At 41.2% G+C, this 25,776-nt stretch overlaps 1 protein-coding gene across 1 annotated transcript in view; it reads right to left on the bottom strand.

Annotated features, from left to right (window-relative positions):
• Positions 1-25,776, bottom strand: part of LOC112243494 (zinc finger protein 721) — an 87,342-nt gene that overhangs the window by 46,380 nt on the left and 15,186 nt on the right. The window contains exon 3 of the mRNA XM_042318374.1: positions 1,870-2,118. Coding sequence (XP_042174308.1) covers positions 1,870-2,118 — 249 coding nt within the window. The remainder of the gene's footprint in view (positions 1-1,869; positions 2,119-25,776) is intronic.

The following is a 25,776-nucleotide window of genomic DNA, read 5'->3' as shown; positions in this document are numbered from 1 at the left end:
CTAGATAGCTTGGGCTGACAATGACTTGGTGATAATTACCTAAAGCTGTCATTCCATAGACAATATGTGGTGTGTGTGACCCGAGATAGCCTGGAAGGGTTTAGAACAATGCCTCATTGTCTCATCTTCCTGGCATCTGGGAAACTAAGCCGGGTTGGGGGTAGAACACCATCCTGTGTAAATAACCAAGGTGGCTTATGGGAGTTGGAACCAGCCTGACTTAGCATTTTTAAGTCTCGGTTTTATCATTATCGGTTAGGCTGCTCAGCTCAACAGTCAAGACTGTTGGGCTGACTGGTGTCATTATTGCAATAATTAATGAATATTAAAAAATAGGATTTTTTAAAAGAAATGACCAAGTCTCTTACTTGAATAGAATATTCCACCACACTACCTCATCTCTGTAACCCACACATACAAATATCTGTAAGGTTCCTCAGTCAAGCAGTATATTTCAAACATAGATTCAACCACAAAGACCAGGGAGGTTTTCTAAGAGCACCTTTTGGTAGATGAGTAAATGTTTTAATAAAAGACAATGAATATCCCTTTGAGCATGGTGAAGTTATTCATTTCACTTTCGATGGTGTATCAATACAGCCAGTCACTCCAAAGATACAGGCGTCCTTCCCAACTCAGTTCCCGGAGAAGAGGCCAATCTTACACAACACATCATTGAGTACCACTCTTCACATGGTGGTAGCTGCATCATGTTATGGGTATGCTTGTCATCGGCAAGGACTTGGATGTTAATTTGGGGATATAAAATTAAACGGAATAGAGCTAAGCACTGGCAAACTCCTAGAGGAAAACCTGGTTCAGTCTGCTTTCCAACAGACACTGGAAGACAAATTCACATTTCAGCAGGACGATAACCTAAAACATAAGGCCAAATATTCACTGGAGTTGCTTACCAAGACAACATTGAATGTTCCTGAGTGGCCTAGTTACAGTTTTGACTTAAATCGGCTTGAAAATCTATGACAAGCCTTGAAAATGTCTGTCTAGCAATGATCAACCAACTTAAGAGAGCTTTAAGAATTTAAAAAACAATAAATGTGCAAATATTGTACAATCCAGGTGTGCAAAGCTCTTAGAGATTTACCCAGAAAGACTCACAGCTGTAATCACTGCCAAAGGTGCTTCTATAAAGTATTGACCCAGGGGTGTGAATACTTACGTAAATTAGATATTTCTCTATTTACATTTCAAAAAACATGTTTTGTCTGTCATTTCCCTAGGGTATTGTGTGTGCAGATGGCTCAGAAAAAATATAAATTTAATCCATTTTGAATTTGGGATGTAACATAACAAAATGTGGAATAAGTCAAGGGGTATGAATACTTTCTGAAGGCCCTGTAAGTAAGTATACTGCACAATACAAAGGGGGAATACAACTACTCTAAAATAATGAGCCATCTCATCCTCCACTCACTATCACAAGGGTTAGTAACTACAGACTCATTTCATATCATCCTCCACTCACTATCACAAGGGTTAGTAACTACAGACTCATATCATCCTCCACTCACTATCACAAGGGTTAGTAACTACAGACTCATTTCATATCATCCTCCACTCACTATCACAAGGGTTAGTAACTACACAGACTCATTTCATAGAACTTCAAAACACTGGCAGTTTGTCTACTTCACTTCTTTATTCTACTCTCTGAACAATCCAGACAGACCAGTTAATAAAATAAATGCTGGCAATACTGGTGTCAAACCATGCAAGTGTCAGTAGCATAAAATAACATCTACCTTCTCATTGAAACAGTTCATCATGAAACAGTTCTACTGCAACTTTTCATACACAGTGGGAAGTTGGAATGAACAACAAACTTGGTTAGATAGAACCTGCTCTTACCATGACTAACAGATTTCCCAATCTTCTCCTCCTCTTCTTCATCTTTAATGTTGACATTCAGCTCCAGTGTTTGACTGCAGTCTTCCAGTTTCACTGATGCCATCTCTGGATCCTGCAGAGCAAACTGGGCTCCACTGTCACAATCAGGACCCAGTGACTGTAGGTTTTGACTCAGTGTGGAAGGAGAGAGGCAGGCTGGGTTTGTCCTCACTGTTGATGTTACCGGCCTCAGACTTAATCTGAGTCGGTCTGTAGTAATAAAGAGAAACAGACACAAAAATTATTGTCTTGACAGTTCAGGCACTTTCTTTAAAAAAAATATATATATATTTTTTTTTCTTGTTCCAAGTATCTCATTACAATAGATCAGGTAGCTAAACATTGATAACAAAACATTCATTCACATTAAACAAGTGCAAACTTTAAATTACACAATGTAAAGTGCACTTAAAGTGGAACTGACAGCGTTTTCACTACTTTGCAGATATAAAACAAACAGACAATCACTATATCAGTCAAAAATATTTTAAAAAATCACAGTTTATGCTCCAAAACCCACTTCATAAGACGTTTTAAAAACAGGTCCATTTGACTCAACATTCCATGACGTACAGTAAGACATTGTTGGCAGAATAGATGGATGCAGTTCAATGTGTCATGGTTTTCCCTTCTGGGTGACAATCAGAGAGAGCCCCCCCCCTCCCACCAGAGAGGAAGGGGGGAATGGGGTAAAGTTGGCCAGTTTGATGACGGTCGTAAATACCTTACAGAAACTCTCTCTTCCTTGTCATGCAATAATGAGGGAGAGAACCTTTGTGGAACAACGGGAGTCCTCCCTCAAACTCCCAACATCAACAGACTGGATAATGATACAATGTCTCTGTAATCCAATCATTTGGAATGGTCCCGTGGGTCCTTAGAGAACAATCCTGTTGAATTCATTACGCATTTGTGATGTCACTAAGGACAGTAGAACAACATAACTGTATCTCTGAAAGTGTACATTTCCCAGTTATCAGATTCACATCTAAATGTTGGGGAGACTTATATGATTAAATATGAAACTATTTGTGAGGAGATGAAATGTGATGTGAGCCTTCTAAATGAGAATAGTTTTTCATATGAAAGTTCTACCCAGTCAGTGACCACACCCGCGAGAGCACAGGCGTTATTTCGGCGTCATGGAACACCCCCTTTTGTGAGTGCATAAAACCACTCGTTAACTAAATCTACAATAGACCAAGCACGCAGACGTAAGCCGGACGTCGGGTAATGGTTAAAACTATTAGACCAGTACATTGCCGGGTTGCTACTGGCATTTAAAATGGTCGGGAGCTGAACCCTGAATAATCAACCATTGAGACCAGCGTGACTGACAGCATGACCGACAGCGTGACCGACAGCGTGACCTGATCCCTGAATAATCAACCATTGAGACCAGCGTGACTGACAGCATGACCGACAGCGTGACCTGAACCCTGAATAATCAACCATTGAGACCAGCGTGACCGACAGCATGACCGACAGCGTGAGCTGAACCCTGAATAATCAACCATTGAGACCAGCGTGACTGACAGCATGACCGACAGCGTGACCTGAACCCTGAATAATCAACCATTGAGACCAGCGTGACTGACAGCGTGACCGACAGCGTGACCTGAACCCTGAATAATCAACCATTGAGACCAGCGTGACCGACAGTGTGACCGACAGTGTGACCGACAGCGTGACCGACAGCGTGACCGACAGCGTGACCGACAGCGTGACCTGAACCCTGAATAATCAACCATTGAGACCAGCGTGACTGACAGCATGACCGACAGCGTGACCTGAACCCTGAATAATCAACCATTGAGACCAGCGTGACTGACAGCGTGACCGACAGCGTGACCTGAACCCTGAATAATCAACCATTGAGACCAGCGTGACCGACAGTGTGACCGACAGTGTGACCGACAGCGTGACCGACAGCGTGACCGACACCGCGTGACCGACAGCGTGACCTGAACCCTGAATAATCAACCATTGAGACCAGCGTGACCGACAGCGTGACCGACAGCGTGACCGACAGCGTGACCGACAGCGTGACCGACAGCGTGACCGACAGCGTGACCGACAGCGTGACCGACAGCGTGACCGACAGCGTGAGCTGAACCGTACGAAATGGTTAGAAACTCTGAAACATTCAACAAAGAAGAAGACTAGACTCCACATTCAGTCTGCAGCTGGATATGTAAAATACTCTAGTAAACTCAACCGAAGACGAGAACAACATATTCCTCTCATCAAGACGAGAGGAGAACAACATATTCCTCTCATCAAGACGAGAGGAGAACAACATATTCCTCTCATCAAGAGGAGAACAACATATTCCTCTCATCAAGACGAGAACAACATATTCCTCTCATCAAGACGAGAGGAGAACAACATATTCCTCTCATCAAGACGAGAGGAGAACAACATATTCCTCTCATCAAGACGAGAACAACATATTCCTCTCATCAAGACGAGAGGAGAACAACATATTCCTCTCATCAAGACGAGAACAACATATTCCTCTCATCAAGACGAGAGGAGAACAACATATTCCTCTCATCAAGACGAGAGGAGAACAACATATTCCTCTCATCAAGAGGAGAACAACATATTCCTCTCATCAAGACGAGAGGAGAACAACATATTCCTCTCATCAAGACGAGAACAACATATTCCTCTCATCAAGACGAGAGGAGAACAACATATTCCTCTCATCAAGACGAGAACAACATATTCCTCTCATCAAGACGAGAGGAGAACAACATATTCCTCTCATCAAGACGAGAGGAGAACAACATATTCCTCTCATCAAGACGAGAGGAGAACAACATATTCCTCTCATCAAGACGAGAACAACATATTCCTCTCATAAAGACGAGAGGAGAACAACATATTCCTCTCATCAAGACGAGAGGAGAACAACATATTCCTCTCATCAAGACGAGAACAACATATTCCTCTCATCAAGACGAGAGGAGAACAACATATTCCTCTCATCAAGACGAGAACAACATATTCCTCTCATCAAGACGAGAACAACATATTCCTCTCATCAAGACGAGAACAACATATTCCTCTCATCAAGACGAGAACAACATATTCCTCTCATAAAGACGAGAGGAGAAGAACATATTCCTCTCATCATTGTGGTACTCTTGTAGTATTAATTCTAACGAACACTCCAGAACAAAATCCTAATACAACTACAAAAGACATTGTGACCTCCGGGTTACAAACCAGAGTCTTCTGTTGAACTACTCTCCACAGAGGGACCGGCGATTTCAACAGAGAGACAACAAAGACATACAAGCGTAAATACGTACGTAGCAATTATTTTCGAATGAGCGGCCGTTCATATGCAAAGTATTAGAATTTCCATGAGCATAGTTATCAACTGTATGTAGAGGGTCCATTCTGTCTTTCCCGCTCTTTATCTGTCCCCACCTCTTTCCATTGTCTACAAAGCCGTCATATCGGGTTAGTCCACTAGGGACCTTTCATTGCATTATGTTAGTATTCTATAATCATCCTGTGTGTGTGTTTATGTATTTCTGTGTGAATTTTTCATTAGTTAGTAAATAAATTATAATTAATTGAAACGTTCATTATGAGACTGATGAGGTAATAATTAATAATTGATTAATATGATGACGGGTAGGATATTGAGATATTCTGATCTACATTTGAGTTAATTTGGGAAACGGTAACTCGTTAAATAAACTTTTCCCGTGGTGCCCCAGGTTACTACTTAATCAATTGTTATATGATTAATTTAACCGCGTAATAATTGACCGTGGTATGTAATTATTAGATGAATAGCCATCATTGCATTAATGGTAGCAACAACACGACAAATGCATGATTTATATAATTCACCAATACATTCTAAATGTTTTATTTCATTGAATATTACAACATACAATCTACCTGCAGTGAACAGTAGGTAACAATATGGTTATGTCATTACCTTGCCTTCCTATTGATGGGGCATCAAATAAACAATACACATGTTATGTTACCAACGTTATGAGTTTAGAAAAGAGGTTATAGCAGAGGGCCATTTCTGAGCCTTCGGCAAATTAGATTACTGTTCTACTGTAATGGTCCCGGTCAATGCACGTGTGGTGAGGGAAGTCAATGTGATTGGCTTAGAGCTCGGGTGAGAACACAGGTAATTGTGTTAGTATTGGATGAAGCATTAGGATGACAGGAACCCCTCCAAAAGGGACAAAGTGTGCCATGGAGGTACTGCTCGGCCCCCTGGGTATCAGTGACTGTACCTGGATCTTTCTAGGTTAGTCATTTATTTAACAGGTCTGGTGTCATGTATTTGGTTGGATCACCATGTCTTCCTCTACAACTCACTGTATACTGGATCCATTGTGGGTTACAGCGGAACTGTAATACTGGATCCATTGTAGGTTAAAGAGGAACTGTATACTGGTCCATTGTAGGTTACACAGGAACTGTAATACTGGATCCATTGTAGGTTACACAGGAACTGTATACTGGATCCATTGTAGGTTACAAAGGAACTGTATACTGGATCCATTGTAGGTTACAAAGGAACTGTATACTGGATCCATTGTAGGTTACAAAGGAACTGTATACTGGATCCATTGTAGGTTACAAAGGAACTGTATACTGGATCCATTGTAGGTTACAAAGGAACTGTATACTGGATCCATTGTAGGTTACAAAGGAACTGTAATTCTGGATCCATTGTAGGTTACAAAGGAACTGTAATACTGGGTCCATTGTAGGTTACAAAGGAACTGTAATACTGGATCCATTGTAAGTTACACAGGAACTGTATACTGGATCCATTGTAGGTTACACAGGAACTGTATACTGGATCCATTGTAGGTTACACAGGAACTGTATACTGGATCCATTGTAGGTTACACAGGAACTGTATACTGGATCCATTGTAGGTTACACAGGAACTGTATACTGGATCCAAAGCTACCTTTCACTGGTGACTGTCAGCAGCATTACTTTGAAAGACATACTACTGGGCTTATTGTCTGTGTCTCTCTCTCTGTGTCTCTCTCTCCTCTCTCAAATTGGACCTCTGGGAGATAACACTGACAGGAGATTTATGATGTCTTCTGGGTGATAAAACCTAAAGAGCATTCCAGAGCATGAGTTAATGTTTCTGTTCTATACCATACCAGGGAGAGATGGTTCCAGTAGGGCCAGACACTGGTCTCTACCATACCAGGGAGAGATGGTTCCAGTAGGGCCAGACACTGGTCTCTACCATACCAGGGAGAGATGGTTCCAGTAGGGCCAGACACTGGTCTCTACCATACCAGGGAGAGATGGTTCCAGTAGGGCCAGACACTGGTCTCTACCATACCAGGGAGAGATGGTTCCAGGAGGGCCAGACACTGGTCTCTACCATACCAGGGAGAGATGGTTCCAGTAGGCTAACTAGTTAGGGGGTTGCGCGCTAATAGCGTTTCAAACGTCCCGCGCTCTGAGACTTGGAGTAGTTGTTCCCCTTGCTCTGCATGGGTAATGCTGCTTTGAGGGTGGCTGTTGTCGATGTGTTCCTGGTTCGAGCCCAGGTAGGAGCGAGGAGAGGGACGGAAGCTATACTGTTACACTGGCAATACTAAATTGCCTATTAAGAACATCCAATAGTCAAAGATATATGAAATACAAATCGTACAGAGAGAAATAGTCCTATAATTCCTATATTAACTACAACCTAAAACTTCTTACCTGGGAATATTGAAGACTCATGTTAAAAGGAACCACCAGCTTTCATATGTTCTCATGTTATGAGCAAGGAATTTAAACATTAGCTTTGGGGCGGCAGGGTAGCCTAGTGGTTAGAGCGTTGGACTAGGTTGCAAGTTCAAATCCCCGAGCTGACAAGGTACAAATCTGTCATTCTGCCCCTGAACAGGCAGTTAACCCACTGTTCCTAGTCCGTCATTGAAAATAAGAATTTGTTCTTAACTGACTTGCCTAGTTAAATAAAGGTAAAAAATAAACATGGTACATATTTCACTTTTACTTTCTTCTCCAACACTTTGTTTTTGCATTATTTAAACCAAATTGAACATTTTTCAATATTTATTTGAGGCTAAATTGATTTTATTGATGTATTATATTAAGTTAAAATAAGTGTTCATTCAGTATTGTTGTAATTGTCATTATTACAAATAAATAAATAAAAATATTGCCAGATGAATCGGTATCAGCCTTTTTTTGGTCCTTCAATAATCGGTATCTGTATCTGTGTTGAAAAATCATAATCGGTGACCTCTAGGCTTGATCACCAACAAGTAAAAATTGCCTCTTCTCGGGTTGCAACACTCACCACCGAGTTACAAACTGCCTCTGGAAGCAAAGTCAGCACAAGAACTGTTACTCGGGAGCTTCACGAAATGGGTTTCCATGGCCGAGCAGCCGCACACAAGCCTAAGATCACCATGCACAATGCCAAGCGTCGGCTGAGTAATGTAAAACTCGCCACCATTGGACTCTGGAGCAGTGGAAACGCATTCTCTGGAGTGATAAATCACGCTTCACCATCTGGCAGTCTGACGGACAAATCTGGGTGTGGCGGATGCCAGGAGAACGCTACTTGCCCCAATGCGTAGTGCCAACTGTAAAGCTTGGTGTAGGAGGAATAATGGTATGGGGCTGTTTTTCATGGTTCAGCCTAAGCCTCGTAGCTCCAACCTCCCTAATGCTCATGGCTGAACGGAAGCAAGTCCCCTCAGCAATGTTCCAACATCTAGTGGAAAGCCTCTGTTGTGGAAAATGACATAATTAGTCATGTTATCCCATGTTTTACTGCTTAAAGAATAGTCTCTTGTTATATGCTAGTGTTATTTCTAACCTGATACAAACTTGTCTTTGTGGGACTCAGCCATAAGCCATAACTAAGGTCCGTTTGGGTGAAACCGCAGCATGTGACATCCCGTGGGTTTACTATCTACAGGAAGTCACATGTAAGGAAACTTGCAGAAAGGAGCACATTATAGTGTTTACTGTTGGGAATACAGTTAGACGGTGGAGACCTCGGGCTATCAACCTCGTGCTATCTTAAATCTGCACAGACAACTAATGACCTTTTACACACTATCTGCTCACTGCCACGTATACAGAAAGGATGTACTTCTCCATAAAAAGCAGACACCCGACTGTTTGTTAAGCTTTCAACTCTGAACCTTTCTTGGTGATGGTTGATTGCTTCATTTTTGCAAATCTTATAATAAAGCTGTTACAAGAATCTAGTCTCGCTCTTCCTATAGTATTGCTACCACACCTTCCCAATGCAGTGGAGGCTGTGATAGCAGCAAAGGGGGGACCAACTCCATATTACTGCCTATGATTTTGGAATGAGCGGTTTGACGAACAGGTGTCCACATACTTTTGGTCATGTAGTGTAGTTATGGGATAGCTAGGCTAATATTCTCCTTTGCTTGCTAGCTAGAAAACTAAAGCTAACACACAATCACATCAAGCAGCTGAAATGACAGCAAACTATGTGAATTTTCATTTGTTTTAGCTACTACCTTTGCTTCTATTGCCAATTCTATGGATATATCATTAGAATGATCCAGATAAATGAATTGGCCTGGATCAGAGAAGCTGTCAGTCTCGTCACGTCCATATGCATGGCACAGTGGAGATGCAACATGTTGCACAGGTCAGATAGACTAGTAGCATGGAGAAATATTGTCCAGAGGCGCTTTTTTCCAAGGGAGGTTTATAAATTGACTGGCTGGGCTGTGGGACAGTGGATGTGGTAAAACTAATGGAACTGCTAACAGGCATTATGCATGAATATTGGTGATAACTCCTTGCTATCAACCAATCAGCATCCAGGATCCAAACAACCCGTTTTATAATGTGACAAAGAGATTGGTAAATGATATAACACTCCGTTATGACATCTGGTATGTAGACACTTATGTCCTATTCTATTGCATGCTACATAAGTTGTCATGCAGACCGTGTAATACCAGTTGTTATTAACAGTAGACATTAGCGCATATGACAACAGGATAAACAGTCATCTATAAACACCCATTATGAACTAGTTTCATAAGATTGTATGCCGTTACTCATTACTGTTGTTATATAGGTGTTATAAAAGGCTTTATTAACACATGACTAAGGACACCTACAGTAAAGTGTTACCCCAACTTCTCCTGATCATTTCATAGAACTTCAGAACACTGGCAGGTTGTCTATTTCAATTCTTTAGTCTGCGCCAGGTCACAGTTGTGAATGAGAACTTGTTCTCAACTAGCCTACCTGGTTAAATAAAGGTGAAATTTAAAAAATAATATAAAGTCTACTAAAACTTTCAACGCAGGTTGAAGTTGAAATGAACAACAGTCTGGAGCTCTTCAGGGACGTGTGAGTCAGAATTATAGAATCAACCTGAAGATAGAACCTGCTCTTACCATCATAAACAGATTTCCCAATCTTCTCCTCTTCATCTTTAATGTTGACATTCAGCTCCAGTGTTTGACTGCAGTCTTCCAGCTTCACTGATGCCATCTCTGGATCCTGCTGTGCAAACTGGGCTCCACTGTCACAATCAGGACCCAGTGACTGAAGGTTTGGACTCAGTGTGGAAGGAGAGAGGCAGGCTGGGTTTGTCCTCACTGTTGATGTTACCTACCTCAGATTTGACCTAAGTCAAAAAAAATGTTTTAATAATTTTCACAGAACAGTAGTTCACCTGCCTCACAATTAATGCTTGGGTTGTTTGCTTAAGAATCTTTCCTGGTAAATATTTAGCTATCCTTCTGATAAAGCATGCAGTTTATGCAGCACTATTTACTATGTTCCTGAATAACCATGTCCTCACTGTATTATTTCACCTCACAAAAAAATATATTGTATTTCCCATTTGTCACAACATAGTAACAATCATAGACAAAGATAGAAACACCTGAATGTCTGAATATTGTTACACATGTAATAATAATAATAATAATAATAAGTGAACCCGCGCTGCCTGCACTGAATTCAGTTGACGTAGACACAAGGGGAGCCGCCATTTTACCATCCCGTGAATTTTACACAAAACCAATAACGAACTCAAAAATCGCAAATAATTTGATTTTTTAAATTGAAATTAGCTTTACTAAATGCTTTTCATTCAATCAGCCAAACCCAAAGTCTCTAGCTATGTGACTTATAAAATAGTTATGCTCACTCGGCTTGAGACAAAAGTAACACGTAAAACCTTTACCAAACGTGATAATACCATAACGGATGTGTTACCCAGCACGTTATGACATGTTCTTTGGATATTACAAAGTTTAAACGTGCTATGACATACCTGTAGTAATACATGTGAAACGGACACAAAATATATCGTCTTCACCACACAGTCCTGGCGCCTTCCCGGAACTTCCTGTTCCACCACCGCAACAGAGCAAATGCGACAGATATGTCATTGGATGTATAAATATGGTAGTGAGAGGAAAGCCCACTGGCAGAGAGTGGGAGGAGATGGAACGATATGGGTTTTGGCCGAAATTCGGCAAATTTTCTCAAGGATTAAACATTTTATCTCAATATAGTTTTCTGTTCCTTTAAACTAAAATCTGTTATGAACAGAGTGGACAACGTTTGCTTAGGAATCCAAAGGCAAATTGAGTTAATGCACACAAGCGCTTCCCCCGAGTAGGCGTTGCCTAAAGGAAATAATCAGAGGTTTGCTAGAACACGCCAACAGGATATCAAAATCAAATCAAATGTATTTATAAAGCCCTTCTTACATCAGCTGATATCTCAAAGTGCTGTACAGAAACCCAGCCTAAAACCCCAAACAGCAAGCAATGCAGGTGTAGAAGCACGTTGGCTAGGAAAAACTCCCTAGAAAGGCCAAAACCTAGGAAGAAACCTAGAGAGGAACCAGGCTATGAGGGGTGGCCAGTCCTCTTCTGGCTGTGCCGGGTGTAGATTATAACAGAACATGGCCAAGATGTTCAAATGTTCATAAATGACCAGCATGGTCAAATAATAATAATCACAGTAGTTGTCAAGGGTGCAACAGGTCAGCACCTCAGGAGTAAATGTCAGTTGGCTTTTCATAGCCGATCATTAAGAGTATCTCTACCACTCCTGCTATCTCTAAAGAGTTGAAAACAGCAAGTCTGGGACAGGTAGCACGTCCGGTGAACAGGTCAGGATTCCATAGCCGCAGGCAGAACAGTTGAAACTGGAGCAGCAGCACGGCCAGGTGGACTGGGGACAGCAAGGAGTCATCATGCCAGGCAGTCCTGAGGCATGGTCCTAGGGCTCAGGTCCTCCGAGAGAGAGAAAGAAAGAGAGAATTAGAGAGAGCATACTTAAATTCAGAGGACACCGGATAAGACAGGAGAAGTACTCCAGATATATCAAACTGACCCTAGCCCCCGACACATAAACTACTGCAGCATACATACTGGAGGCTGAGACAGGAGGGGTCAGGAGACACTGTGGCCCCATCCGATGATACCCCCGGACAGGGCCAAACAGGAAGGATATAACCCCACCCACTTTGCCAAAGCACAGACCCCACACACTCCCATCAGTGCAGTGCAATTGATCACAATGACTATAACCACAAGGAATTCGACCTTACTAAAACTCATCCTCAGCAAGACTACAAATTCCTGCAGGAAGCTCCCACAGGTAGTCTCTAGCCGACACTGTCAGCTACCGTTCACCACCGCGATCAGCGAGACCTCCTGGGTCCAATCCATGAATGTACATCCCCTTTCTCTGTTTTAGCTACTCACTGGCTACATGTTAGCTAGCTAGTTAGCAGAGCAGTAGATCAAACATCATTGTTTTACTTAGCCTAGGTAATTGTTTGTATAGTATGTCAACGTTGGTGTCTATTTCAGACCTCATGGTATTTTTCAAGGATAAGCATAAGAGCATTGGAAGAGGAGAAGACCACTAGAAGTCTAGCCATGTGGAGAAGTGCAGCTATAGTAAGCAACAATTTACCGGTTAGATCATACCCAGCATGAGGGATAAAGATGATCCTGTGTCTGGTGAGTGTAGCTATTAAATGAAGTTTGAGCATCTTTGCAATACAATATGTTCTATACAGTTGTCAACATTCTACAAGGAAAGAGCCACTTAACTATATAATCATTAACCAGATTACCCTGGATACCAGATTACCCCGGATACTAGACTTCGATGAGTGATAACTTAGTTCTAGAATGTTGCCATTGATGAGAATGAATCTAAATCTATTGACATTCAGAATTGATTTGGTTTAGACATCCAGCCTGTTTTGTAGTTTAATGACCAGACACAGATCTTCAAAAGGCACTGTATTTATTTATTCAGAGGGGTACATGCATTCACAGTCTTGATCTTGTCGTGTCTTTGGCATCATTAAAGTGAAGACTTATTTTATCAAATCAATTCTCTGTAATTATTAAAATGTGATTAAACTAATCATGTAAATGTAATTATCTAGGAAGTCAGGGGAACCAAGAAAAATCTTCAGATTACAAAGTTATAATTTTCCTAATAACTCTTCAGATATTTTAATATCTGATCAATTAGTCTTCTAATTAATGAATTATTCTTTACCTCACATTAGTCTCATTCCAAATGTCATAAATTGTTGGTTATCTGCACGAACCCAGCCTTTACTATGAATCATCCATACATCAATTCTCTTAATCATTTATTTACTAACTAACTAAACAATCACAGAAATGCATAAACAAACAACAGTAGCTATGGTTACAAGGAAATGATAGGGGAGGTTCCCTAGTGGGCTAAGCCAATATGAAGGCTTGATGGACAAAGGGAAGTGGGTGTGGACTGAAGAGGGCGGGAAAAACAAAAGGAGTTAAGACACAGTTGATATTTATATTAATTGAAATGCTAATCCTTTGCACATTCGGGAATAATTGCAATCAATATATATTTACGCCCAGTGTGTCGTCGTGATCTCTGTTGGAATCGTCCGTCTGTCTGTTGGAGAGACAGTTCATCATTATCTCTCTCGCTGCCTCCCTGAAGATCAAGTCTTTTGTGGTTAAAATGGATACTTCAGAAGACTATTCAGAAATGTTTTCATAGAATAGCTGTTTCGGCGGTTGTCGGTCTTCGCATCCCAGTTTGACATAATTTGTAGCTGCAGACTAGTAAATAGTATCTAAGATTTTCTCTTATTCTGTCGGGATCGATAGTCTCAGAGTTTAACCATTTCCACCCATGTAGCCAATGCTCCATGTGGTATGGTTAGGAATTCAATAACCATTACAACCTTAGCTTATAGTGAGGTTTTTGAGTCATTGGCTTACTAGGGCTCTTTCATACCGTCCCTAGGAGGGGTGCGTCACTTGAGTGGGTTGAGTCACTGATGTGATGTTCCTGTCTGGGTTGGCGCCCCCCCCTTGGGTTGTGCCGTGGCAGAGAACTTTGTGGGCTATAGTCGGCCTTGTCTCAGGATGGTAAGTTGGTGGTTGAAGATATCCCTCTAGTGGTGTGGGGGCTGTGCTTTGGCAAAGTGGGTGGGGTTATATCCTTCCTGTTTGGCCCTGTCCGGGGGTGTCCTCGGATGGAGCCACAGTGTCTCCTGACCCCTCCTGTCTCAGCCTCCAGTATTTATGCTGCAGTAGTTTATGTGTCGGGGGGCTAGGGTCAGTTTGTTATATCTGGAGTACTTCTCATGTCCTATCCGTGTCCTGTGTGAATTTAAGTATGCTCTCTCTAATTCTCTCTTTCTTTCTCTCTCTCGGAGGACCTGAGCCCTAGGACCATGCCTCAGGACTACCTGACATGATGACTCCTTGCTGTCCCCAGTCCACCTGGCCGTGCTGCTGCTCCAGTTTCAACTGTTCTGCCTGTGATTATTATTATTTGACCATGCTGGTCATATATGAACATTTGAACATCTTGGCCATGTTCTGTTACAATCTCCACCCGGCACAGCCAGAAGAGGACTGGCCACCCCACATAGCCTGGTTCCTCTCTAGGTTTCTTCCTAGGTTTTGGCCTTTCTATGGAGTTTTTCCTAGCCGCCGTGCTTCTACACCTGCATTGCTTGCTGTTTGGGGTTTTAGGATGGGTTTCTGTACAGCACTTTGAGATATCAGCTGATGTACGAAGGGCTATATAAATAAATTTGATTTGTGGTCTGAAGAGGATTTCCTCAGGAGAGGGTTTTATTCCTAACAGTTGAAAAGGGCTGTTCCATGACGCCAGATCGTGTCTGTGTTCACGGGGGCGGGACAATGACTTGGTTGAACTTTAAAGGGTATACAATTCTCTTTCATTAAAGGCTTAACATCATTTCACAAATCGTTTCATCTTTACTCATTCATTTTATACAAGAATTAGATGCAAACCCCATAATTGAGAAATGTACATATTCAGAGATATAGTCATGTGTTTTTCCTGTCCTCTCTGAGGTCATCAAATGAAACACATTCGTCATACCCATCCCTTAAGTGTCCACGGACCATTCCCACCTTCTCACATGTGGACATATTGTACCAAATCCTAATTTTGGGAATTTAGGAGTTCGCCATGTGAAATCCTTTGTTCTCTCTAGTTGTCCCTTTCTGCATGCACAGGGGGAGAGTCTCCTTCAGGAATTTACGATATGAGATAAAAGAACCTGGGTGTTGGAGAGAGAGAGAGAGGAGGGGGAAGCCACTAGCTATGCCCAGAAAGGGCCACGTCATGACAATCTATAGGGTCCTTCCCACTGTGTGATTGATGCCAAGTGATAAAATCCCAAGTTATCAATTAAAAGGTCATGGAAAAACCACTTGTCCTGAAAATGACAGTTTATTAAATATTCTACAGCGGTAATGTCATCAATCAAATCAAACTTTATTTATTTGGCACATTTCTTACAACGAATGCATTTCAAGGTGTTCCAAGTCATTCATTGAAAGGAATGTGTCACTTAACATCCTTCCTGTTGGCAGGTCTCTATAGGTGACCAGGGGATTCTCTCTACCACATGAGAATGCCTCCGCGGAGCTCATCAGTGGAGCCATGCAGCCTATTTTGTCGATTCACAATATCGTCTTTACGGATGCCAGCCGTGCCCAACCAGGTGCAGTCAGTGGAGGACCTGTACCCGGCTGAAGACTACAGCCCTCTGTCCCGAGAGCTCACAGAGGAGGATCATCAGAGGGTAAGGAACAGTCTCTGGGGCAGGTTCAGTGGAAGGAAATGTCTTCTTGAACCTGAGCCAGAACAACCGCTACCCTCCACGTCATCCCTGTCTGTACCGGACATTGTTAGAACAAGGGCACCTGGGGCATGCAGGCGTCCTGGCTGGCAGGGTGCTGTCGGTGGAGCAGCAGGAGGCTAAACGACAGGCAACAGGTGGACAGCGCACCAACAGTCACACCGCGAGGAGGGAGGATGACGGACAGCAATTATGGAGTATTGGTTATGACCACGGGCGTTACTCCGTTACTGCTAAAAACTGTCCTCAGATCAGTCGTTGGATTGGATGTTGTCTGATAACGAAGAGGCATTCAAATGGCTAGAGGGATGGATGTGCAGGAGTCAGAGTTTTGGGTCGCAGGGTCTGGGTGCCTCACCGGATGGTCTGGTGGGCCTCACAGCAATGTCTTTATGGTGCAAGGGACCTTACTATTGAATAGGACGGATTTCAACTTCACTGAACAATGTGAATGTTCTAACATTTAGTTTCCCTGGCTGATATGGTTGCTACTTAGAAATACTAGAACAGTACATTCATTAGATTACATTCACTGCTATAAAATCGATCTCCAATTTAAATCGCATAGTTACATAGGTCCATGGTGGACCTTTGACAAATAAATCTGTGTAAGAAAAGGATTTCCACGGTCTGTTTTGTCAACGAACTCAATGTATTCCAAACACTGGTGGTATTAGATGGTCCTAATAAATGATGTAGCCTAGTAAACGATGCCCTCCTCTGGTGTGTTCTATTGAACTGCCTGGGCCTCGTTGTTTCCCTGCTTACTACTCAAAGATATTTCCCTGATTAGGTCAAAGAAGAAATTAACTTCAATGCACTGGTCTCAAATGTATTAGCATAACTAGGCTACACAGAACCAAGGCTGACCCATTGTAGAATGAGAGGCTTTATTATATGAAAAGGTGTCCCAGTCCAACGTGCCTAGCTCCGCCCACTGGGGCGTGGTTTCCGGAACGCTCTCTGAAATAAACGCTCTTATCGCCTCATTCCAACAGATGGAGTTCTCACCACACCTGTGGTTCCAAAACGTGGAGTCATGTTTCTGTCAAGCCGCTTTGTTGACAACTCTAACCATCTCGCCAAGTGCCTTTGAACGGGGTAATGTAGTAGGTGCCAGGCACATCCAGCCAACTTGACACAATTGGGAAGCATAGGAGTCAACATGGGTCAGCATCCCTGTGGAACGCTTTTGACACCTTGTAGAGTCCATGCCCCGACGAATTGAGGCTGTTCTGAGGGAATAAAGGTGCAACTGAATATTAGGAAGGTGTTGTTAATATTAAATACCTGTTATGCTGACGACATAACATAAACACTACCATGGATACCTGCTATGCTGACGACATAACATAAACACTACCATGGATACCTGCTATGCTGACGACATAACATAAACACTACCATGGATACCTGCTATGCTGACGACATAACATAAACACTACCATGGATACCTGCTATGCTGACGACATAACATAAACACTACCATGGATACCTGCTATGCTCATGAGGAAACGTTATAATCATTACCATTGCCACAGGAAGTAGAGGTGCTGGGATCCAGTCACCATCAGGAACCAGTGACTGTAGTAGTGATGGGTCGTTCGCGAACGAGCCGGCTCTTCTAGGTGAACGTTGGGAGCCGGCTCGCATATCAGAAGAGCCAAATCTATTTATAAAATATAAAACAATTAAGATATGAAAATTAATAGAATTAACTAATTAACTAACACAATAATATAGGCCTAAATGCTCAAGCACACACACATTCGTTCTGAAAGATCTCCAGATCCTCTGAGCTGGTGGAAGAACAAGGCCTCTGTCTACCCTCGGCTTATTAAAGTCATGACAGGGAGACTCTGCATAGTGGCCACATCCGTTCCCTCTGAGAGGGTCTTCTCGAAAACGGGACAAATAATTACAAAGAGAAGAAACCGCATCAGCCCCTTGAAAGCGAGGCAGCTTGCATTTCTGAATGCAAATCTCTCATAAAAGCTCAATCTGGTCAGCATTGCTGTGTGCTGCTGGTAATAACATGGCAATAAAGAAGAGAATAGAGGGACCAGTTTAATGTTTTAAGTGGGATGCTGCAGTTTTGCAAATTGTAATTTTTCTTTGATATGGTGCAATATTATATTATGCTTTTCCGATTGTATTAATTTTGAATGGTTAGATTTATATGCACTTTGTTAAAATACATTAAAAAGTTATACTTTAAATGCAAATGTTTAATAGCAATCTATTTCATTACAAACCAATGCATTTTTAAATACATTGTGGTTAAGGTAGAGTATGATTTCATTAAATCATTTAATTAGAATTGTTTTAACACCAATCATAGTCAAACTATCGCAAACTGTTTGACTTGAAAAATAACAAAACATACTTTTTTTAAAGAGCCGTTTGGGAGCTGTCATGGTAATCGCCTGTATTACTAAGTGAAAGGAGAGTTTACAAACCACACACCAGACTGAGTTATACATAAACTTCATATTTTAATTAAATGAGCTTCACCATAGACCTGTGACTCTCAGATCAATTCAGTGTCTATAAATGAATTCTGAGAGTCAACATTATGGCAACTGGGATCTTTTATAGCAAAGATCCACCCCTCCCAACTCACAATGATGAACCACAGGTCTTAGGAAAACTGCACACAGGAATACTTTTACTTGAGAGAGGAGTATCCCATAGCCAGACAGCATTAGCTATAAATTATTGTTCAGTTCCCTCTCTTAGACGAGGTTCTACTTCTCGTTCTTGGTCCTTCCCATTACCAAACATTACCTCATCCAATGGCATATATCAATTGTCAATTCTAGATACTCTCATCTCAAATACACCCCCTCCACCTGGACAAGCTCACAGAGGAGAGTGAGCCTCTAGGTCATATACTAGGTCAAGAAAAGGGCAACATCAGAGGGGACATACAACGGTTCCAGACACTGCCATACTCTTCCCCCAAATGGGAAAAGTAGGGAGTGACTAGCACACAGACATTGTGGAGCCAAGAGATAATTGGTTCCCCCTCAATCATCCCTTCACGTGTTTTAAAAGATACGTTCACACATGAAGACAAGCCTGACCCCTCCCCTCTCTGGGGCCCAAGTCATTTCCCCACATAAGCATATTTATGAAAGTATATGTTACCTATCAATGTTACCTAACTAATTCTGATTCTGCTACGACAGAGCCAAAAGAGCCGGCTGGAATGCCCATCACTAGACTGTAGGTTTTGACTCAGTGTGGATGGAAAGAGGCAGGCTGGGTTTGTCCTCACTGTTAATCTGTGAACTCTGGATAGAATTCCATAGATAGAAGTCTGAGATCAACCTCCTGGTTCTCCCCTGTGCAGGCCAAACCCCCGCACCATTGTACTGTATGTATGAAAACATTTTGAACAATGGCTTCCTAAAATGCCGTGGTGCTTACTAACACAATAGGAAAGGTTGTGGTAGACGTGGGCCATCACAGGTGAGTTCACAGCTCTTCCACTCTGAATAATGAGGCAGGGAAAGGGTAACACAAGCTTCCTCTCTGGTTCCATTCCCCAATAGTAAGTGGATCATACTTGAATTGCGGTAGTAATATTGTCCCTGGACTCTGGCACCATAGAAAACACATTACAATTATACATTGACAAAATAAATGTTATTTTATTTAACTTTTATTTAAATATGAAAACATATCCTTTAAACTGCAAAACATTATTTGTATGTATTGTAGAACATACTGGGGACTAATTGGCATGTAGAGGTATAGTGACATGTATTGACTAGATACATAGACATTTAAATTAGTTTGAATAACATCAATTAAACAAAAAACATTGCATTGTCTGTATAAATAACCCAACGTTTGACCAGCACAAATTCATGTAGAATATTTATTTTTCATTCGCACATCAATTAAGTTCAATGCAGACATCCAAATACATTCATCAATGACGAAAATAATACATCTATTTAAGACAATTTAATGAACATATTTATCGTTTCAAAGTATGTATATCACTAAACAAAAGTTGCTTAGTAGTAAAACAACAAAACAACAACAAAAAACAACCAAACTAAATGGTGAAAACTGATCATCACACCATCTCTATCTGATACATGTTGTCTACTAACTCATTCCCACCATCTCTATCTGATACATGTTGTCTACTAACTCATTCCCACAGAAAACTGATCACCCACAGAAAACTGATCATCCCACCATCTCTTTCTGATACATGTTGTCTACTAACTCATTCACACCATCTCTATCTGATACATGTTGTCTACTAACTCATTCCCACAGAAAACTGATCATCCCACCATCTCTATCTGATACATGTTGTCTACTAACTCATTCCCACCATCTCTATCTGATACATGTTGTCTACTAACTCATTCCCACCATCTCTATCTGATACATGTTGTCTACTAACTCATTCACACCATCTCTATCTGATACATGTTGTCTACTAACTCATTCACACCATCTCTATCTGATACATGTTGTCTACTAACTTATTCCCACCATCTCTATCTGATACATGTTGTCTACTAACTTATTCCCACCATCTCTATCTGATACATGTTGTCTACTAACTCATTCCCACCATCTCTATCTGATACATGTTGTCTACTAACTCATTCCCACCATCTCTATCTGATACATGTTGTGTCTGCTAACTCATTCCCACAGAAAACTGATCATCACACCATCTCTATCTGATGCATGTTGTGTCTACTAACTCATTCCCACAGAAAACTGATCATCACACCATCTCTATCTGATACATGTTGTGTCTACTAACTCATTCCCACAGAAAACTGATCATCACACCATCTGTATCTGATACATGTTGTGTCTACTAACTCATTCCCACAGAAAACTGACCATCACACCATCTCTATCTGATACATGTTGTCTACTAACTCATTCCCACCATCTCTATCTGATACATGTTGTCTACTAACTCATTCCCACCATCTCTATCTGATACATGTTGTCTACTAACTCATTCCCACCATCTCTATCTGATACATGTTGTGTCTGCTAACTCATTCCCACAGAAAACTGATCATCACACCATCTCTATCTGATACATGTTGTGTCTACTAACTCATTCCCACAGAAAACTGATCATCACACCCTCTCTATCTGATACATGTTGTCTACTAACTCATTCCCACAGAAAACTGATCACACCATCTCTATCTGACACATGTATCTACTAACTCATTCCCACAGAAAACTGATCATCACACCATCTCTATCTGATACATGTTGTGTCTACTAACTCATTCCCACAGAAAACTGATCATCACACCATCTGTATCTGATACATGTTGTGTCTACTAACTCATTCCCACAGAAAACTGACCATCACACCATCTCTATCTGATACATGTTGTCTACTAACTCATTCCCACCATCTCTATCTGATACATGTTGTCTACTAACTCATTCCCACCATCTCTATCTGATACATGTTGTCTACTAACTTATTCCCACCATCTCTATCTGATACATGTTGTGTCTACTAACTCATTCCCACAGAAAACATCATCACACCATCTCTATCTGATACATGTTGTGTCTACTAACTCATTCCCACAGAAAACTGATCATCACACCATCTCTATCTGATACATGTTGTGTCTACTAACTCATTCCCACAGAAAACTGATCATCACACCATCTCTATCTGATACATGTTGTCTACTAACTCATTCCCACCATCTCTATCTGATACATGTTGTCTACTAACTCATTCCCACCATCTCTATCTGATACATGTTGTCTACTAACTCTTCCCACAGAAAACTGATCATCACACCATCTCTATCTGATACATGTTGTGTCTACTAACTCATTCCCACAGAAAACTGATCATCACACCATCTCTATCTGATACATGTTTTGTCTTCTAACTCATTCCCACAGAAAACTGATCATCACACCATCTGTATCTGATACATGTTGTCTACTAACTCATTCCCACAGAAAACTGATCATCACACCATCTCTATCTGATACATATCTACTAACTCATTCTCACAGAAAACTGATCATCACACCATCTATCTGATACATGTTGTGTACTAACTCATTCCCACAGAAAACTGATCATCACACCATCTCTATCTGATACATGTTGTCTACTAACTCATTCCCACAATCTCTATCTGATACATGTTGTGTCTGCTAACTCATTCCCACAGAAAACTGATCATCACACCATCTCTATCTGATACATGTTGTCTACTAACTCATTCCCACAGAAAACTGATCATCACACCATCTCTATCTGATACATGTTGTCTACTAACTTATTCCCACCATCTCTATCTGATACATGTTGTCTACTAACTTATTCCCACCATCTCTATCTGATAATGTTGTCTACTAACATCCCACCATCTCTATCTGATACATGTTGTCTACTAACTCATTCCCACCATCTCTATCTGAAAACTACTAACTCATTCCCACCATCTCTATCTGATACATGTTGTGTCTGCTAACTCATTCCCACAGAAAACTGATCATCACACCATCTCTATCTGATGCATGTTGTCTACTAACTCATTCCCACAGAAAACTGATCATCACACCATCTGTATCTGATACATGTTGTGTCTACTAACTCATTCCCACAGAAAACTGATCATCACACCATCTCTATCTGATACATGTTGTGTCTACTAACTCATTCCCACAGAAAACTGACCATCACACCATCTCTATCTGATACATGTTGTCTACTAACTCATTCCCACCATCTCTATCTGATACATGTTGTCTACTAACTCATTCCCACCATCTCTATCTGATACATGTTGTCTACTAACTCATTCCCACCATCTCTATCTGATACATGTTGTGTCTGCTAACTCATTCCCACAGAAAACTGATCATCACACCATCTCTATCTGATACATGTTGTCTACTAACTCATTCCCACAGAAAACTGATCATCACACCATCTCTATCTGATACATGTTGTGTCTACTAACTCATTCCCACAGAAAACTGATCATCACACCATCTCTATCTGATACATGTTGTGTCTACTAACTCATTCCCACAGAAAACTGATCATCACACCATCTCTATCTGATACATGTTGTGTCTACTAACTCATTCCCACAGAAAACTGATCATCACACCATCTCTATCTGATACATGTTGTGTCTACTAACTCATTCCCACAGAAAACTGATCATCACACCATCTCTATCTGATACATGTTGTCTACTAACTCATTCCCACCATCTCTATCTGATACATGTTGTCTACTAACTCATTCCCACCATCTCTATCTGATACATGTTGTCTACTAACTCATTCCCACCATCTCTATCTGATACATGTTGTGTCTGCTAACTCATTCCCACAGAAAACTGATCATCACACCATCTCTATCTGATACATGTTGTCTACTAACTCATTCCCACAGAAAACTGATCATCACACCATCTGTATCTGATACATGTTGTGTCTACTAACTCATTCCCACAGAAAACTGATCATCACACCATCTCTATCTGATACATGTTGTGTCTACTAACTCATTCCCACAGAAAACTGATCATCACACCATCTCTATCTGATACATGTTGTGTCTACTAACTCATTCCCACAGAAAACTGACCATCACACCATCTCTATCTGATACATGTTGTCTACTAACTCATTCCCACCATCTCTATCTGATACATGTTGTCTACTAACTCATTCCCACCATCTCTATCTGATACATGTTGTCTACTAACTTATTCCCACCATCTCTATCTGATACATGTTGTCTACTAACTCATTCCCACCATCTCTATCTGATACATGTTGTCTACTAACTCATTCCCACCATCTCTATCTGATACATGTTGTGTCTGCTAACTCATTCCCACAGAAAACTGATCATCACACCATCTCTATCTGATACATGTTGTCTACTAACTCATTCCCACAGAAAACTGATCATCAAAAATCTGATACATGTTGTGTCTACTAACTCATTCCCACAGAAAACGGATCACCACACCATCTCTATCTGACACATGTATATACTAACTCATTCCCACAGAAAACTGATCATCACACCCTCTCTATCTGATACATGTTGTGTCTACTAACTCATTCCCACAGAAAACTGACCATCACAATCTGATACATGTTGTCTACTAACTCATTCCCACAGAAAACTGATCACACCATCTCTATCTGACACATGTATATACTAACTCATTCCCACAGAGAACTGATCATCACACCATCTCTACCTGATACAACATGTATCTACTAACTTATTCCCACAGAGTACAACACAGTCAACAATCAGACTTAATTGTTTCAACGTAAGGATATTCAACCCTAAAGGCAAATCCAAGGAACTCTCAATATCTTTAGAGTTAAAGCTAACAAAACACAATAAAAAAACTGACATGGTGCTCACTGATCAGCAAAATAACAAGAAGCTAACATTCTATAACACGCCCTTTCCTCTGCACAGTTCTCTCACAGTGAGAAACAATAGGATCACAATAGTGTTTTATTCTTTCTTAAATGTTATCAAATTCACTGTTACCACTTCATTTATGAGATGAGAATGAAGTGATGTAATGACTTTACTCTTAGCTGGTCTGAGAGAACTGATGAGGCTTCTCTCCTGTATGTATACATTGGTGACATTTTAAAGGTATCTAAATCAGGGGAAACTCTTCCCACAGTCAGAGCAGAAGTGAGACTTTGTCTATTTGTATTCGCTGGGGACATTTTAACTCTTCCAATTGGGAGAAACTCGTTCCATTGTCAGAGCAGAAGTAAGGCTTCTCTTCTGTGTGTGTTCTTTGATGAACTGTTAGCTCAGTTGATGTTTTAAAGCACTTGCCACAGTCAGAGCAGGAGAATGGCTTCGCTATGTGTATTAGTTGGTGACTTTTTAACTTATCCAATCTGGAGAAACTTTTCCCACAGTCAGAGCAGGAGTAAGGCTTCTCTCCAGTGTGCACTCTCTGATGAATTGTCAGAGCTTGTGATGTTGTGAATCTCTTTCCACAGTCAGAGCAGAAGTAAGGTTTCACTCCTGTGTGTGTCCTCTGATGGACCTTTACCTCAGTTGATGTTTTGAAACATTTACCACATTCAGAGCAGGAGAATGGCTTCTCTCTGTGTATTTGCTGGTGACTTTTTAACTTATCCAATCGGGAAAAACTTTTCTCACAGTCAGAGCAGGAGAAAGGCTTCTCTCCAGTATGCACTCTCTGATGAATTGTCAGAGCTTGTGATGTTGTGAATCTCTTTCCACAGTCAGAGCAGAAGTAAGGCTTCACTCCTGTGTGTGTTCTCTGGTGAACTTTTACCTCAGTTGATGTTTTGAAGAATTTACCACAGTCAGAGCAGAAGTAAGGCTTCTCTCCTGTGTGTGTTCTCTGATGAACTGTTAGATCAGATGTTGTGGTGAAGCATTTTCCACAGTCAGAGCAAGAGTATGGCTTCTCTCCTGTATGTACACGTTCATGTACTCTTAAGGTATCCAATCGGGAGAAACTCTTTCCACAGGCAGAGCAGAAGTAAGGCTTCTCTCCTGTGTGTGTTCTCTGGTGAACTTTTACTTCGGTTGATGTTTTGAAGCCTTTGCCACAGTCAGAGCAGGAGAATGGCTTCTCTCT

The sequence above is a fragment of the Oncorhynchus tshawytscha genome, unplaced genomic scaffold (assembly GCF_018296145.1).
Source record: "Oncorhynchus tshawytscha isolate Ot180627B unplaced genomic scaffold, Otsh_v2.0 Un_contig_2903_pilon_pilon, whole genome shotgun sequence".
Classification (NCBI taxonomy): Eukaryota; Metazoa; Chordata; class Actinopteri; order Salmoniformes; family Salmonidae; genus Oncorhynchus; species Oncorhynchus tshawytscha.
The sequence above is the reverse complement of the archived record's forward strand: the minus strand, read 5'-3'. Positions and strand labels throughout refer to the sequence as shown.